This window comes from Eptatretus burgeri, chromosome 4, assembly GCF_056783735.1.
Source record: "Eptatretus burgeri isolate ZD-2024b chromosome 4, Ebu_testis_v1, whole genome shotgun sequence".
Taxonomy (NCBI): Eukaryota; Metazoa; Chordata; class Myxini; order Myxiniformes; family Myxinidae; genus Eptatretus; species Eptatretus burgeri.
Genome location: NC_140964.1, coordinates 1,072,746 through 1,090,030, shown reverse-complemented (window position 1 = coordinate 1,090,030; position 17,285 = coordinate 1,072,746). Strand labels below are relative to the sequence as shown.

At 47.2% G+C, this 17,285-nt stretch overlaps 1 protein-coding gene across 3 annotated transcripts in view; it reads right to left on the bottom strand.

Moving 5' to 3' along the window:
* The window catches only part of TSN (translin), a 47,227-nt gene that overhangs the window by 13,403 nt on the left and 16,539 nt on the right, over positions 1-17,285 (bottom strand). For all 3 annotated transcript variants that reach the window (XM_085876636.1, XM_085876635.1, XM_085876637.1), the window contains exons 3-4: positions 13,372-13,468; positions 11,814-11,929 (exon numbers count right to left, since the gene is read on the bottom strand). In XM_085876636.1, the coding sequence (XP_085732762.1) occupies positions 11,814-11,929; positions 13,372-13,468 (213 nt within the window). The remainder of the gene's footprint in view (positions 1-11,813; positions 11,930-13,371; positions 13,469-17,285) is intronic.

Here is a 17,285-nt window from a genome sequence, read left to right as displayed (position 1 = left end):
CCATGTCGGGGGTCGGAGACAGTCAGAACGCCCGACTCAGGCGATGACGTTGGATTCTGCATGGCCCCTCCCCCGAGCTCTATAAAACACGGACAAATCCTCTGTGTAAGGTGGTGTTGAGAGGAGGTTATGTACAGTGGGGAGAACAAGTATTTGATACACTGCCGATTTTGCAGGTTTTCCCACTTACAAAGCACGTAGAGGTCTGTAATTTTTATCATAGGTACACTTCAACTGTGAAAGACGGAATCTAAAACAAAAATCCTGAAAATCATATTGTATGATTTTAAAATAATTAATTTGCATTTTATTGCATGAAATAAGTATTTGATACATCAGAAAAACAGAACTTAATATTTGGTACAGAAACATTTGTTTGCAATTACAGAGATCAGATGTTTCCTATAGATCTTAACCAGGTTTGCACAGACTGCAGCAGGAATTTTGGAACACTCCTCCATACAGATCTTCTCCAGATCCTTCAGGTTTCGGGGCTGTCGCTGGGAAACACAGACTTTCAGCTCCCTCCAAAGATTTTCTATCGGGTTCAGGTCTGGAGACTGGCTCGGCCACTCCAGGACCTTGAGATGCTTCTTACGGAGCCACTCCTTAGTTGCCCTGGCTGTGTGTTTCGAGTCGTTGTCATGCTGGAAGACCCAGCACGCCCCATCTTCAATGCTCTTGTTGAGCGATGGAGGTTGTTGGCCAAGATCTCGCGATACATGGCCCCATCCATCCTCCCCTCAATACGGTGTAGTCATCCTGTCCCCTTTGCAGAAAAGCATCCCCGAAGAATGATGTTTCCACCTCCATGCTTCACAGTTGGGATGGTGTTCTTGGGGTTGTACTCATCCTTCTTCTTCCTCCAAACACGGCGAGTGGAGTTTAAACCAAAAAGCTCTATTTTGGTCTCATCAGACCACATGACCTTCTCCCATTCCTCCTCTGGATCATCCAGATGGTCATTGGCAAACTTCAGATGGGCCTGGACATGAGCTGGCTTGAGCAGAGGGACATTGCGTGCGCTGCAGGATTTTAATCCATGACGGCGTAGTGTGTTACTTATGGTTTTCTTTGATACTGTGGTCCCAGCTCTCTTCAGGTCATTGACCAGGTCCTGCCATGTAGTTCTGGGCTGATCCCTCACCTTTCTCATGATCATTGAGGCTCCACGAGGTGAGATCTTGCATGGAACCCCAGACCGAGGGAGATTGACTGCTTTCTTGAACTTCTTCCATTTTCTAATAATTGCGCCAACAGTTGTTGCCTTCTCACCAAGCTGCTTGCCTATTGTCCTGTAGCCCATCCCAGCCTTGTGCAAGTCTACAATTTTGTCCCTGATGTCCTTAGACAGCTCTCTCGTCTTGCCCATTGTGGAGAGGTTGGAGTCTGATTGATTGAGTGTGGACAACTGTCTTTTATGCAGATAACGAGTTGAAACAGGTGCAGTTAATACAGGTAATGAGTGGAGAATGGGAGGGCTTCTTAAAGACAAAACTAACAGGTCTGTGAGAGCCAGAAATCTTACTGGTTGGTAGGTGATCAAATACTTATTTCATGCAATAAAATGCAAATTAATTATTTAAAAATCATACAATGTGATTTTCAGGATTTTTGTTTTAGATTCCGTCTTTCACAGTTGAAGTGTACCTATGATAAAAATTACAGACCTCTACGTGCTTTGTAAGTGGGGAAAACCTGCAAAATCGGCAGTGTATCAAATACTTGCTCTCCCCACTGTACGTGAGTGTGTGTGTTTCACGCTGTCTCTCCTGTCCTCGACTCCGCCCACGTCTCGCCTCGACGGCCCGTCTTCTGTTCCTCGTTTCGCCCACACGACCTCGCTTCCTGCTTTTCGACCAAGCCTCCTGCCTGGTCTCGCCTACTGCTCCACCCTCGCCCTCTGGACTCCTCCCTTCTCCATTCAAGCTCCTCCTGTTCGGAACACGATTTCCACACGTGCAGCTGTGGCCAGAACAACGCGGCTAGTGTCGGGTGCCACACCATGGAGCATCCCTCCCCCGAAACACCCAGGTACCAAAAACTATAACCTCAACCCCCTCCCTCCCTGTTTGAAAAACTCCCTTTTTCATTGGGGTTTCCTTTTCTGTGTGTGTGTCTGAGTGTGCTGGCACCTGTCTGTTAAGTAAGCCTGGAGAAGATATTTTATTGTTGTTACTGTGAATAATCTCGCGTCAAGTCTGCACTTTGTCTGCCTTATTAAGTTGTTTGTATAATTGTCGCACCCCCCCACACCCCTCTCTTTCCCTGCGTTACATTCCCAATAAACCTTTGTTATGCCACATGCTTTTCCTCGCTTACTGTAAATAAATAATTGTTGTGGAAATGTTCCCAGCTCGCCTTTGTCCTTACCCTCATTGGTCCAGCATGGTTCGAATCCAGGTTTAGCCGGGTCTTTATTCCCAACGATCCGTTCCTTCGAGCCGGTACGTCCTTGGCAGTGTCGCTCGGCTGCATCCCATCCGGAAAGATGATCCGATCCAGTAGAGTATCCGGTTCGGACAAAGCGTACCGAGGGTGTGGTTCCCCGGTGGTTAAACCGCGTGGTCAATTAGGTAACCCAATTCCATAGGCGGGAGGACCCTAGGTCACGCGGTTGAGTTATTGGCGTCCACGGTCGGTTAAGCGACCCGCGGTGTCACGGAATTATCTGTGAGCGACGGCCTACAATTCCGGGGAGTTTCTTGGGAATCGACATAGCTTCCCCTACCAAGTGGTCTTCTCACCTGACCCCGCAACAATATATTATATCTCTGTCACTCTCTCTCTCTCTCTCTACATAAATATATATATATATATATATATATATATATATATATATATATATTGTTGTGGTTGAGGAAATTCGCAAACCACCATTCAGGTCCCATAGATGAGATATCTCTGTAAGTATATGTGTAGTTAGCCCAAACCCGTTGTTTAGAGGGAATAAATGTCATTCATTCGGGCTGCGACCCTTTAAGATAGCCGTTTTTCTGTTCTATCTTTATTTTGAACCAACCACGTCTCAACCGCCATCACACAACAACCACCAAACGCAACGCCGCTTCACAACAACGCCAACAGCCACGACCTTTACCGTCACAACTCGCTCTCGCAATCATCGCATCACCGCCATGCCAAGTGTCACCGTGGCCAGGGACCACCACAATAAACCCTCCACCACCTTCACCTCTCCTCCTTCTGCCGCCATTCCCGCACCGCTTGTGGGCACCGATCCTGGACTCGTACAGGACGCGCGCCGAGCAGCGGGTGCAAAAAGCGGCCTTTCCGGGGAAGTCGGATCAGGAATGATTCACACCCACTTCCGATCCGTCCAATCATTAAGCGCGGGGTGATTTGGCCCCGCCTCCAGGCGCGTCGGAGTTGAATCGATATCTGCAGATTCACGCATCAGGAATGATTCACGCCCACTTTTCCTCCGTCCAATGGGCGAGCGTGGCTCCGCCCCCGAGCCGATCCTGATCCAAAAATCTGCATATGGTTTCTCCTGTCGCACTATAAAGCGCCGAGCGCGGGGCGAATTGGGCGAGTTGAGAGTTTCTGTTTCGGGCTCGGGTGAGTTGGAGAGGTGTGGCAGCGGCAGCGGCAGCGGCAGAGAGAAGAGTTTCTGTTTCGGGCTCGGGCGCGTTGTGGCGGCGGCGAAGCGTGGCAGCAGCAGCAGTCAAGACGGGGTTCGGAGTCTGTCGGGGAGCTGCGGAGAGGGGAGGCCGGGAACGCGGTCGAGGTCGCAGTGGAGTCGCTCGTCGCGGGACCCAAGCAAGCCAGATATCCTCTTTCCCCAGAGCATCAACAACCCCCCCCCCGTTTCCCCCCGCGCTGAGATAGTGCGAGAAGGGGGCCCCGTTCCCACCCCATTCCAAGCAGTGCCAGCGAGGTCCGCGGAAGAGCGCGGAGTCGGGGCGCCGCCGCCATTTTGCGGCTCATCACCAGACGGGTAGGCTCGACGCGGTCTCGGCCCCAGGCCCGTCTGCCCCCTTGTAGTTGAGGGTGGCCCCTTTTTCTATTGCTTTGGAGTATATGTGTTGTCGGCGCCGTCTGTAAAGTAAAACTGTGTAAGTGTTGCCGTGTGCTCGCGTAGTCGGTAGTAGATCTACATTGTGTTTCTTTTGTTACATTTGCTTTTGGTGCATAATTGTTGTGTTTCTTTTACATTTGCTTTTGGTGCATAATTGTTGTAATTGTATATGTGTGCTTTCCATTTGCCGCGGAATAAATGTGCCTTATGTTGAACTGTTTTTCCCGTTTCGCTTCGTCTTTTCTTTAATTGAATCTCCATCTTACTTCACGTAAAGGGTTGATCGTGGGCTAAATATGCCCAATAATTAATCGGAACCGTCGAGGTTGACGATAACACCGCTCATTTATCCCGATAGTACGGAACGGGTCGCTTAAAGTGGCCCGTGTCCGAAGTCGACCTGCGGCGAGGTGCGATCGCCCGGTCTACCCTCCGTGTGGGTACTTAGGTAGGTCAAATTTGGCGAACAACCCTATCCCACGCGGGGGGCCGATTGGCACGATCGTGGTGAGGCCGAAAGGCCCACCCGTGACTAGTTCCATGCGTTAGTCCGAGAGGGTCACGACGGAATTGTCCGTCCGGTGGGCGACGTGCCGCGATTCGAGTTACGTGGCCGCTCGCACGCCGGCGGGCGCGAATTCGCAACAATATATACACAGAGAGAGGGAGAGAGGGAGAAAGGGAGAGAGGGAGAAAGGGGAGACAATAATATATATATATATAATATCTCTATATATCTCTATATATCTCTATATATCTCTATCTCTATCTCTATCTCTATCTCTATCTCTATCTCTATCTCTATCTCTATCTCTATCTCTATCTCTATCTCTATCTCTATCTCTATCTCTCTCTCTCTCTCTCTCTCTCTCTCTCTCCCAGATGGGCCCTCTCCTCACACTGCCTTACCTTGCCTCCCCTTCCCCAACCCCTCCTCGGTCTCCCTACATCCTCGTTCCCCAACCCCTCCTCAGTCTCCCTCCATCCTCGTTCCATAACCCCTGCTTGGTCTCCATACATCCTCGCCCCCCACCCCCCCCTCTCTCTCTCTGTCCGGAAAGACCATCCCCTCACGCTGCCTTCCCTTGCCCCCTCACACTTCCTTCCCCTCCCCTTACACTGCCTTCCCTTCCCCTACCCCTCCTCACTCCCCAACCCCTCCTCAGTCTCCCGACCACCTCACTCCTCCACCCCTCTCTCTCCGTCTGTACAGACCCTCCCCTCATGCTGCCTTCCCTTCCCCTGCCCTCAAGCTGCCTTCCCTCCCCTCCCCCCACACTGTATTCCCCTCCCCCTCACACTGCCTTCTCTCATGCTGCCTTCCATTCCCCTTACGCTATCCTGCTGACAAACCCCCTCCACCACCATACAACTCTCGTGAGGCCGAGGAGAGGAAGGGCTGTCAAACAATGTGCAAATTGGACAAATAAATGGGTTTTTTTTCTTTTTGCAGTTGTAACTGCTGCTCGGATCAATTCAGTTTTTATAAAGCATTGAATCACCAGATCCGGTAGGATAGCCGAGAGGTACACGCACTCACTCTAAGCTGTCTCACCTGGGTTTGAATCCTGACCCAGCTTTCACTAGTCATCCCTGGGTTTCACAGGCAGGGTGATTCGTCAATCAATGTGTGTGCTTTCTATCGGATGGACATTAAACTGGGTGTCACATCAACTGGAATCCTCCCTCTCCTCTCTCCACTCTCCCTCTCTCTCACCCCGAACCCACCCCATCCGCCCACTCCCTCCTCCACCCGCCCACGCCCTCCTCCACCCGCCCACGCCCTCCTCCATCCTCTTTCCCCAATACCACCATCAGCGAAGCGACGGGTTTTATTTGACAGTGAGTAATATACCAACTGTACAACTTGGAATCTGCATTGTTTTTGAACCTCTTCCATTCAACGTGACATCACACAGTATCTGCACTTAAACGCATCATTTAAATAAAGACATTGAGGGTCATAGAGGAGTTAAATGAAAGGGCAGCAGGTTCGCTGACTGAGACGATCAAAGGGGAAAAGGAAAACAGCGATACGTATGCAATGTCTGTACTTTGCAGACGAGCAGCAGAAAGGAAATGGGTACATCTTGTCTACCTTGTACGAAAAAAAAAATCCTGCAAATGAACACTGACTCTTGCTTTTGCTTTTTCATGAAAATATAGGACAAAAACAATCCCCTCCACCACCCCTCCCTCCCCACAAAATAAATAAATAAATTGGCAACAAACTGGTACAACTTGGTCATCTTATCAATCTAAAACTAAGTCACCTCATCACAAGTCAGTCCATGTATGGGAGCATGCGCCGAAACAGCGTGTCACTGTGTCCACTTTCCACCGGAACTCCAGGGGCCTCCGTCTAGCCATCCCCCAGGCAGATGCCTGGCCCATCCCCATCTCCATCTCCATGAGATTCTGATCAACCTGCTGCAAACATGAGGGACGTGGTCGGCCCTTTGGCCTCCACCACTCACAAGACTCCCTTGCTGAGAGAATCTCGTAAGTAGGATCAGCATCAGGAAAATCAGCCACATTTCCACGCAGCCGCAGCTGACGCTCATGGACAATACAGGTAACAAATCTCACCTGAGTCTCTCTCAGCAACCGCTCGTTGGACACAAAGTCTGACCAGCGATAGCCAAGGATTCTCTGAAAGAGACCTGGTACCGAAGGAGTTAAGTCTCCATCTCAGATCCTTCGTCAGTGTCCAAGTCTCACATCCATAGAGCAAGACTGGTAGCACCAAGGACCTGAAGACTCGGACTTTTGTCCTCCTGCACAGGTACCAGCAGCACCACACCCCATTATCCAGTGAATCCATGACTCCCCAGGCCTAACCCATATGTCTATTGCCCTCTGGCTCACAACATGGGAAGACATGAATATCACTGCCAAGGTAAGTCAATCTCTCAATGACCTCAACATCCTCACCACAAACAGGTACAGACAAGATAGTAGCATCCAATATGTCATTGAAAGCCTGGATCTCAATTTTCACACAGGAAACCCATAAACCCAGTGGCTCCGACTCCTCATTCAGTGCCTTGAAGGCCCCCATAAGGATATCCAGCATCTGCATAAGATGACTGCATCATCTGCAAAAAATCAATGTCAGAGAACTTGACATTCCCAAACGATGCACCACAACTTCATCCCTATAACATCCTCCCCAGAATCCAATCCAGACAAGTGCTTGAAAGTGTAGGGGCCAGTACACACCCTTGACGAACTCCAGCCACAACTGGAAATAAGACAGAGATGGAAGCACCACACCTCACAGCACCCTCATTAACAGAGTATAGTTCAGAAATCAGATTAATCACTTTTGGTGGCACACAACGAAGACCAAGAATCCTCCAGATGGCATCCAGATTCACAGAATCAAATTCTTTGCAGAGATCAACATAGGCTGCAAGCAACCCCTTCCAAAACGCTGTTAGGACTGTTAGGACTGCGTTCAATGAGGACTCGAAGAGCAAGGATACGGTCAAGCGTTGACCTCTTTGGTGTAAAGCCTGACTGCTCTGAACGCTGGTGCTCAAGCAGATGGTGGCGAACCCCATCAATAATTATCTGTGTAAGGACCTTGCCCGGCACCGAGAGCAGTGTCACCCCCTCAGTAGCTCTTGCAATCCTGGCAATCACCCTTCCCTTTCCAGAGAGGGACAACAAGGCCCCTCTTCCAATCAGTTGGGATGATGCCTGTGTTCCAGGCAGAGCACAGAATTGCATTCAATGACACAGGTGCAGCATTTCCACCAGCCTTGAGAAGTTCGGCATGGATACCACAGATCCCAGGAGCTTTACCCAATTTCAACTGGTTCAGCACAGCCTGTGTTTCCAGAAAAGAAGGTGGTTCACAGTTGATTGGAGAGTCAGCAATCGGGATAGTTACACCCCTTAGGTCCAACTCCACAGCTGATGGGTCACCCTGATACAGCCACTCAAAGTAACCGGCACAGCGGGGCTTCACTTCGGACTCCTCTGTCAAGAGCCCACTGCCCTGCGCTCTAACTGCAGTACACCGAGGGATGGGCTTAGAGGAACCCAATGCATGAATTCCTCTGAAAGCAGGATGAGAATCACTTGACCACAGGTGATGCTCTAAGCCTTCACAGATTCCTCGCACGTCGGCCTCTTGTCTGCCGTCGGCGCACGTAGTTTTATGCCTCAACTCTGAACAGCTCAGCTCTGCCAATAAACCTGGCCCTGCAACTCTGGTAAATTGTATCCAGTGTCCCTTGGGAGACAAGGTTCTTCTTCGCCTGATGATGGGTTCCAAGGCATCCACCGGCAACATCAAGGATGGTCGTTTTGAAGGCACTCCACAACCTTCAGAATTCCCCAAAACACCCCTACCCCCAAAATCTCCACTCATCATTTTGCAAACTCCTCAGCTACCCTCTCATTCTTGAGATTGCCAACATCCAGCCTCGGCTGGGATGGTACCATTCTCCTGGATTGAAGCTGTAACTTCAGAGATGCTACAACAAGCTTGTGGTCGGTACTGAGGAACTGAGCACTCCGGTAGACCCTGCAGTTCTGAATCATCCTCCAGCGCCCATTAATGAGCACATGGTCAATCTCCTTTGGCACACCCCCAGTGTTGGAGTACCAAGTCCAGCGATGAGCTTGTGGGTGCTGAAACCATGAACCGGCCACCCAAAGTCCATGTCTTCTTGCAAAGTCAAGGAACTTGGTGCTATTCTGGTTTGCAGTTCCAGACCCATGGGGACCAGCATACGTCTCATAACCATCGCCATCATTGCCAGTCGATGCATTGAAATCTCCAAAGACTGGAAGAGTATCTCGCCTGGGGCGCCGATCAACCACAGACTTGAGCGTGGCACAGAATGCGTCCTTCACGGTGAGATCACTTGCCTCAGTCGGAGCATATACAGAGACCAGGGAAATGACACCCAAGGAGTGACGAATCCTTAGTCTCATGATACGCTCGTTGACCGGTGTTACCTCATTATCATTGGAGTCAGCTTATTGGACACTGCTTCAACAACTCCTTCGGCATGGTAACCATCAGAGCGACCAAACAAGCAGCAGGTGTAACCATCCGCCATTATCTCACCACTATCCGGTCTCTGAACCTCAGAGAGTGCTGCAATACTGATGCCGAAACGCTTGAACTCAGATGATAACAGAGACAGGTGATCATACTCTCTTCGAGATAGGTCATTCCAAGCACCCAACCGATGGAACTGCCTCAGGTTAACCTGAGGAAACCGCCGTCTGGTGGACGTCACCTGAGCCCCACCCCAACACACACCACTGCAATCCGACCCAATAAGGTTACCCTGTGCTTTTCCTCCCATCGTCAAAGAATGGGGGTCCCAAAAGCTTTGCCCCAATCCTATCATCCGGTGAGCTGCCCTTCGCAGGGCAGCTGCACAGAAAGTACTCCCACAGAGTGGGTTTTTAGGTTTCATTGTGTTTTTTAATGTGTTTTGTGGAATCAAGTGTTTTACGGTGGTCGGAGTGCAAATCCTGCTACCAACCTCCTAGAAAGAGGGACCGAACTGCAGTAGGACATCCGTAGAGACAGTTGGGCACTATATATGAATGGCCATTGGCTCACAAGGAGCTCCTCCACACTTTGACAAGTTTTGTATTTAATCCTGCTGGGTGTCCATATCCATACACCCTCTTCACCAGGCAACATGGTGGCGAAGACGGTTTAGTTGCCGACAACCCGACCATGGAACAGGTTCGTGCAGGTTACACGGTTCCTGCAGAAAGTCATAGATCTGATCTAGCCTGACCTGACAAATTCACACACAGATCTCATCACAATCTCTACGGAAATATAGGTGACTATGTTGACACGTGAATGCACAATGGCGATGCTCATTCAAGGTCTTGACATCATTTCAGCGAGACTAAATAAATAAAGGGGCTGTGCCAATTTGAACATGACCAGCTTACTTAGACATGACATTCACAGTCGAATCTCGGTTTACGTGAGGGACGCGTTCCTGAAAAATGCGATGAATTTCGAAAAGACAAAAATCAAAGCAATTTTTCTTACAAGAATTAATGGAATAAACGGGAGATTCATTCCTCACGTTGCCACTTCATGTATTATATTTATCTTTTTACCTCTGATATCACCCGTTTTTTTTCTTTGGTTGATGACAGTTATATTTAAGTACACACGCATAATAATAATTAAAAATAAAAACAATGTCACCCGCAGGGTGACCCGTATCTTGCCAAAAGGTGACCACGTGCGACTTCTTTAAGGTCACACTGAGGTGAACAGAGCTGCCATCCACCAGGAGCGACTCCTTGAGGAATATCTGCCTACGAGAGATTCCGATGACAATCGTTCTACAGAGTAACCATGAAAAATATGCGTTTTCCTCATAACGTCACCAAATGACGTCATAATGTCTCAAGCTTGACATATCTAGAAAGCACTCATCGAGGTGTTCAATTTGAGGAACTACACGATATGGTTCCTAAAACTTGAAAATTTGACCTTGGGGTCAAATATATTTGACCTCAGGCGTTAACCATGAAGATCAAGGCCAATCGCCACCAAAAATGAATCAGCTGAGCGCCAGACCATGAACTATATTCCCATGAAGTTTGAAGACGATCCGATCAAAATTACTCAAAAAAATAAGTGTTTCGTCGACTCCCCTGATTTGCGACAAAGTGACCTTGACCTTTGACCTTGACCTTCAAAATTTTGTGTGCTGAAAGGGACCTCTATAGGCCTCTGATATGCAAAGTTACAAAAATTTCCAATGATAACTGTGCTCTGCAGAATTTTTTATACGTGATTACAGACAAACAAACAAACAAACAAACAAACAAAAAAAAACATACAAGCTGACTAACATATCTTGCAAAAACTTCGTTTTGGCAAGATAATAAAAATAAACCTCTTCCAGAAGCGGTTGGACTTGGAAGTACCTCTTCTACCTCCTTCAATGAGCATCGGCATTTTTATACATGGTACGCACCGTGATCGGAGGCAAACTTAATAATCTGGCAACGTCGACGGCACGTTTAGCAGCATCCATTCGACGAATAACATCGAATTTTACGTCCAAGGTAACACTTTTACCATGCCTGCAGCCAATCTACAACACAGCACACATCTTTATGTGCGGTGCAAGGTTATTCTTTCGGCAATTTTGCGATCTCCTCATCTGGTACTTCAACAATGTATTCTGGCGTCTTTATCCATATTGTGAGTTCTGAAAACATTTGAGAATATAAGGCGTGGTGGCTTTTAAAATAACGCAAGCTTGAGTTGAGGAGATGCAAATCTGGTCATGGTATTAATAACATGACGACGCGTTTGTGAAACGACTCCGTAAATCAGGACATGACTGTATTTCTTACAATCGATGTAAAAAAAAAAATAAAAAAGAAAAGAAGACATTTGCAAAATGGTGCAGACATCATTAATCATCATAGTAATTGGGAGAGGGAGAGCAGGGTGATCTCTGTCATGTGATGTCATGCCAGATAAACTAAATTACCACTGCAATGTATTAAGACAAACGACAGACAGAGAGACTGGCAGGCAGAACAATGAGGAAAATAATTGGTGCAGTCATGATTTTCCTGACGACTGTATTTGTTATTAGGTGGATTGTGACACTGACCTTTAACTTTCTGTTCTCCACTCCACAATTTTTCCATGTTTTAAGAATCTTTTCGAAAAAACTTCACAATGAAACATCCCCAGGTTCACCATTCTGTTCCAGCCTTTCGATGCAACTTATGTCGAGACGTAACTCACCTCCAAGGATTTCTGCTGCCTGCTCTCGAGAGATCAAGGTTTCGTTGTCCAGGTACATAAGCAGAGCAGCGAGGAAAGAGAGTCGTTGCATGGCAAAGCGCCAGTGGTCATGAAATCTGATGTTTGAATCCAGGACAGGAAAAAAACAACAACATTGAATGCGTGTCACTTTGACAGGGAATTAAATGATTAATTTGCAGTGACAATGTTATTTCTTTAGTATATGTAAAAATAAAATATGGAGGGTGTTCAAAAATTCCACTTCAGATACGTACAACAGTCAAAAACGCACGAACTCTTTAACTTTTCATGATCGTGTCCCTTGACTTTAATGCACTTGCTCCATTCTTCTTTCAAACTGTCTATCCCAGTAAAACACATTTTCAGATTGCTCCTTCAGCCACTTCTCAATAGCTTCAATCAGTTCCTCATTGTTGTTAAATCGGCTGCCATACAGGTGTGGTTTCAAACGTTGAATCGGCACTGTCGTCCGGGTCTGTGTTGTATGTGGGAAGGTGGGAGGTGGGGGTTGTCTATCCACTCAAGGTGGTCTACAAAACACACCCTTGTGCACAGGCATATTTGTACTGAAGGAGGAGCACACCTGTGGTCAACATCTGTGTTTGTCCAAGATGGCCTGCATTTTGCGTGAGGCTGGCATAATACTCCCCTGCGATTGTAATTGTTGTTTTTTTGAAACATGCAGTGAAAAATCGAGGCCACAGTCTTGCAGGCTGAGGGTTGGGTGCGAAATCTATTGAGTGGCAATGATCCCTTGTGCTTTCATTGCATCAATTCAAATGTGGTTTCAAGATCCCAGTAGCGAAGCCACATTTCGTCGACAGACGAGTGATAAAGTCAGCCAGATCCGCCTTGTGTTGAATGGTTTGTTTGGCTTGTAACATGCCAGCTGTTGCTGTCGACCGTGAGTGCTGAGGTTTCAGACCACCCATTTCGCCGAGACATTGGACATGCCCAACAGTTTGTGGATGATGATGAAAATGCTGTCTTGAGAAATTCCAAGTTCTGTTGATACTTCGGTGACCTCAACGTGGCGATCCTCCATGATCGGGGCATCGACCTGGATAAGTGTGGGTCGCTAGCATCGACCAACCATCCTGACCTGAGATCATCTTCAAGGGACTTGTATCCATGCTGAGTCAGTTACCCCTTTGGCTGTTGTAGAATATGAGGGTACACCTTCCTAAGTTATGGCCATCATTCATTTGGATTTCTTTGGAGCTGGCACCTTCTTTGCATAAAATCTGATGATACCTCGATGCACCATGTTCATAAGATACAAAATTGTAAGAGAGTATTCTGGATTATGCTCGGACACAACTAATAATGTAAGATGAGTGAATCGATGGCAAACAAGTATACTTGTAGGTTCAAGAGCAAAAAAAAATAAAACAAAACAACTGCAACTCAAGCATTCCAACAAATTTTTGAATTCCTCATGCGTGGTTACAAAGCCCAATACACGTTACAAAGCTTCCGAATGATGAGGTCAATTTTTTATTGTTCCTGGGTCTTCCTTCATACTAGAAGTACTCACCGATAATAATGTTCTCCTGGAAACTTTGTCTGAAGGCCAGCAAACTGGTTACGGATGGTAGCAAAGTGCTGGCGAGCACGCTGACATACAGCTGGAGCTACACACAAACGGGTGAACCAAAAGCCATCATTATGGGAATTATATCAAACCCAGTCCATTATTGTCAAGGATAGATGTCATTCTTCAAGCAAGAACAACTTAAAGGAATGGATATCAGAAGAAAACATTGTGTCATCATTTAGCAAGTTGCACACTCAAACTCGATGTGGAGAAAATTCCCAAAAAATACTTTGGCCGAAGAAAGTTTTGGTGCACATTGTGCAAATCCCTCAGGATAACGGTGCTTGTAAGCAGGCCAGCCTCTGCAATCTCGAGTAGATCTCATCTCCTCAAAAAGTAATGGAATTCATTATTGTTTCCAATGTAAAGTCTTTCCTGCATTCAAATGGCCTGATCTTTGACAATCAGTTTGGATTTAATCATAGTTACTCAATATTGGCCATACCAATGCTCTTCTCTCAGGCTTGGCCAAAGGCTCTAAATCACAAACAAGAAATCAAGACCGTTTCCCAGGACGTACAGTATCTCTGTGGCATGTGAGAGTTTGGCATCCTGCTTTGCTTGCTAAGTTTTTTTGCCAGTGGCATAAAAGGCCGCTTTCATTCCTGGATTTCATTCCTGGAGTGAATTGCTCCACTCATGCAGTCAACACATTGCGATAAATAGAACCCTGTCCTCTCCTTTCCTCAATCTTGTCTCATCTCCGAGTGGAGGCTGGAGTACCCTTTGGCAGTATCTTGAGTCCAGTCAACCGACCTCACCCTACCTAACCCAACCCACTTACGAGCAGGCTCATGTGTTTCCTCCTTTTTTTTTTTGGTCTGTCTGTCTGTCTGTCTGTCTCCCTCTCTCCCCAGCCCCCCCCCCCTCATTTCTGATTCATTCATTCCCTGAAGTGGTCAACTGTGGTCCCACTTTCCTACTTTCAGTACATTGCCTTTTTAGCCTCGTTTTGCCGAACTCTTCCATGGTCCTACATCTTGTGTATAAAAAACACAAAAAAACAACAACAAAAAAACCAACCTGATGAACTGTGTTTTTCTTTCCCCTAACACCGACGCTGGTGATGTGGCAAAGGAGACTGATCATGTGCTCGTTGATGGTCGCTGGAGGATGATCCAGAATTGCAGGGTCTACCAGAGTACTCAGTTCCTCAATACCGATGTCAAGGTTGTGGTAGCAACTCTGAAGTTGCAGCTCAAATCCGGGTGAATGGTACCATCCCAGCCTCGGCTGGTTGTTGGGAAGTTCAAGGATGAGAGGGTAGTTGAGAGGTTTGCGAACAGGCTGAGTGGAGATTTGGGGGGGTATGGGTGCTTTGGGGAATCCTGAAGGGTTTTGGAGTGCCTTCAAAACGGCCATCCTTGATGTTGCCGGTGGATGTCTTCGAACTCATTAGAGGGTGAAGAAGAATTTTGTCTCTCAAGTGACACTGGATACCATTGACCAGAGTCGCAGGGCCAGGCTTAATGGCAGAGCTGAGCTGTTCAGGGAGTTGAGGCATAAAACTGTATGTGTGCTGAGGGTGGACAAGGAGGCCTATGTGCGAGAAATCTGTGAGGAGGTACAGAATCACCTGTGGTCAAGTGATTCTCATCCTGCTTACAGGGCAATGCATGCATTGCGTTCCTCAAAGCCCACCCCCTATCCTTCGATGTGCTGCAGTTAGAGCAAAGGGTGGTGGGCTCTTGACAGAGGAGTTCAAAGTGAAGGCCCGCTGGACCGGTTACTTTGAGCGGCTGTACCAGGCTGATCCACCAGCTGTTGAGTTGCATCAGGGGTGTTACTATCCCTATTGCTGACCCTCCATTCAACTGTGGTCCACCTTTGTTTGTGGAAACACAGGTTGCGGTGAACCAATTGAAATGGGGGTAAAGCTCCTGGGATCTGTGACATCCATGCTGAACTTCTCAAGGCTGGTGGAAATGCTGTACTGATGTCGTTACATGCAGTTGTGTGCTCTGCCTGAAACACAGGCATCATCCCAACTGACTGAAAGAGGGGCCTTGTTCTCCCTCTCTGGAAAGGGAAGGGTGATTGCCAGGACTGCAACAACTACCAAAGGGTGACGCTGCTCTCGGTGCTGGGAAAGGTCTTTGCTCGGATAATTATTGATGGGGTTCCTCACCATCTGCTTGAGCACTACCACCAAGAGCAGTCAGGCTTCACACCAAAGAGGTCAATGATTGACCGTATCCTTGCTCTTTGGATCCTCACCAAAAGCAGATGAGTTTCAGCAGGGGCTGCTTGGAGCCTATGTTGAGCTGTGCAAAGCCTTCGAGTCAGTGAATCAGGATGCCCTCTGGAGGATTCTTGTTCTTGGTGGGGTGCCACGAAAACTGATCGATCTGATGTCTGAACTATGCTCTGGTACTGAGAGTGTGGTGAGATGTGGTGCTACCATCTCCAACTTATTTCTAGTTGTTACTGGATGACAATGACATACTGGATGCTGCTATCTTGTCTGTACCGGTTTGTGATGAGGATTTTGCGGTCACAGAGAGATTCACTTTTCTTGGCAGTGATATTTAAGTCTGCTGGCTATGAGCCATAGGTCAATAGACGTCTGGGTCGGGCCTGAGGAGTCATGGAACCCTAACCCTAACCCTAACAGTTCTTTAAGCGAGCACTCACCTGCTACCTTTGAATAATTGTCATCGACTATCATCTTTAGAAATTACCCTGCAAGAATAAAGTAAGTGAACGACAAACCTGAACCCTTTTTCACTCTCTCTACCAAGCAAATTCTTTATCTGCCATAAATTGTAAAGATTGAGTGCATGATGTATGCCATGAATTACTGGGTGTCAATAATGTGTACATCATATATGAATACGTAATGGACCATTACGAATTTTTGGAACCTGAATTTAAAAAAAATAAAAAATAAAAAATATTGATATCGATATACTGGTATAAGCTGACCGATATATCGATATCACGAAAAAAAAACTGATACCGACGGGGCTTAGTGCCAGGCAATGACGGTCGTAGGCAAATCGAAGTGCAGATCCACTGGCGGTAACAGTGTCTGTGGTGCTCAATCGCACCTGGATCTCATCTCTGGAGCAGATCCATACTTTCAAAGCTGGATTCCTGATGTTGGGCTGCCTTGATCATCTTGTAACCTGAGGACAGCCTTACTGAAGTTTGCTTAAACCAAGCGAAGCGTAATGTTTGCCTCTTGTCTAGCTCTACCCAGATTTAACTGTTTTCAAACAATGGACCTGTATGCAAAGCATGCCACAAGGGGGTTCAGGTCACAAGGGGGTTCAACAAAGCATACCACAACAACAACGCTTCCTCTCTCACATTCACCATCTCACTTTGCTTACCATGCTAGAGGGTTGCAAAGTTAGCTTCATCCGTGCTTGCCTCTTTGCACACATTGAATTTTTAACATTCCCAAGTATCCATGGAGTCTTGCTTGCAGCAATAGTCTGCAGTTGTACCCAAAATAACAGAGGGCCAACCATGGCCAAATGGAAAGTCCCTTCACCAATAGAACATTTGTTTACATCCAAGACAATGGCACAAGAAGTACACTGCACAACATCACATACCAGCCTAATTAATGAATGCCGGATTAAATCAACAGGAAGTTGATAGAGTTATGATAAATGCAATGGGAATCAAGGAAAAGCTGATGTTTCAAATTTTAACCCTTCATCAGAGCAAGAGGTGAACATCCTGTTTATTTCATCCAGTGTTTTACCTGTCTACCGACACACATCCACCTGAGCCTTCCACTTCATTCTAATCAATGAATGTGATCTTTTATAACAATACTAGCAGAGCTGACCCATCGCTTCGCTGATAGACCAATTAGTCGTCGTATTTGCCCAAACCTTTGG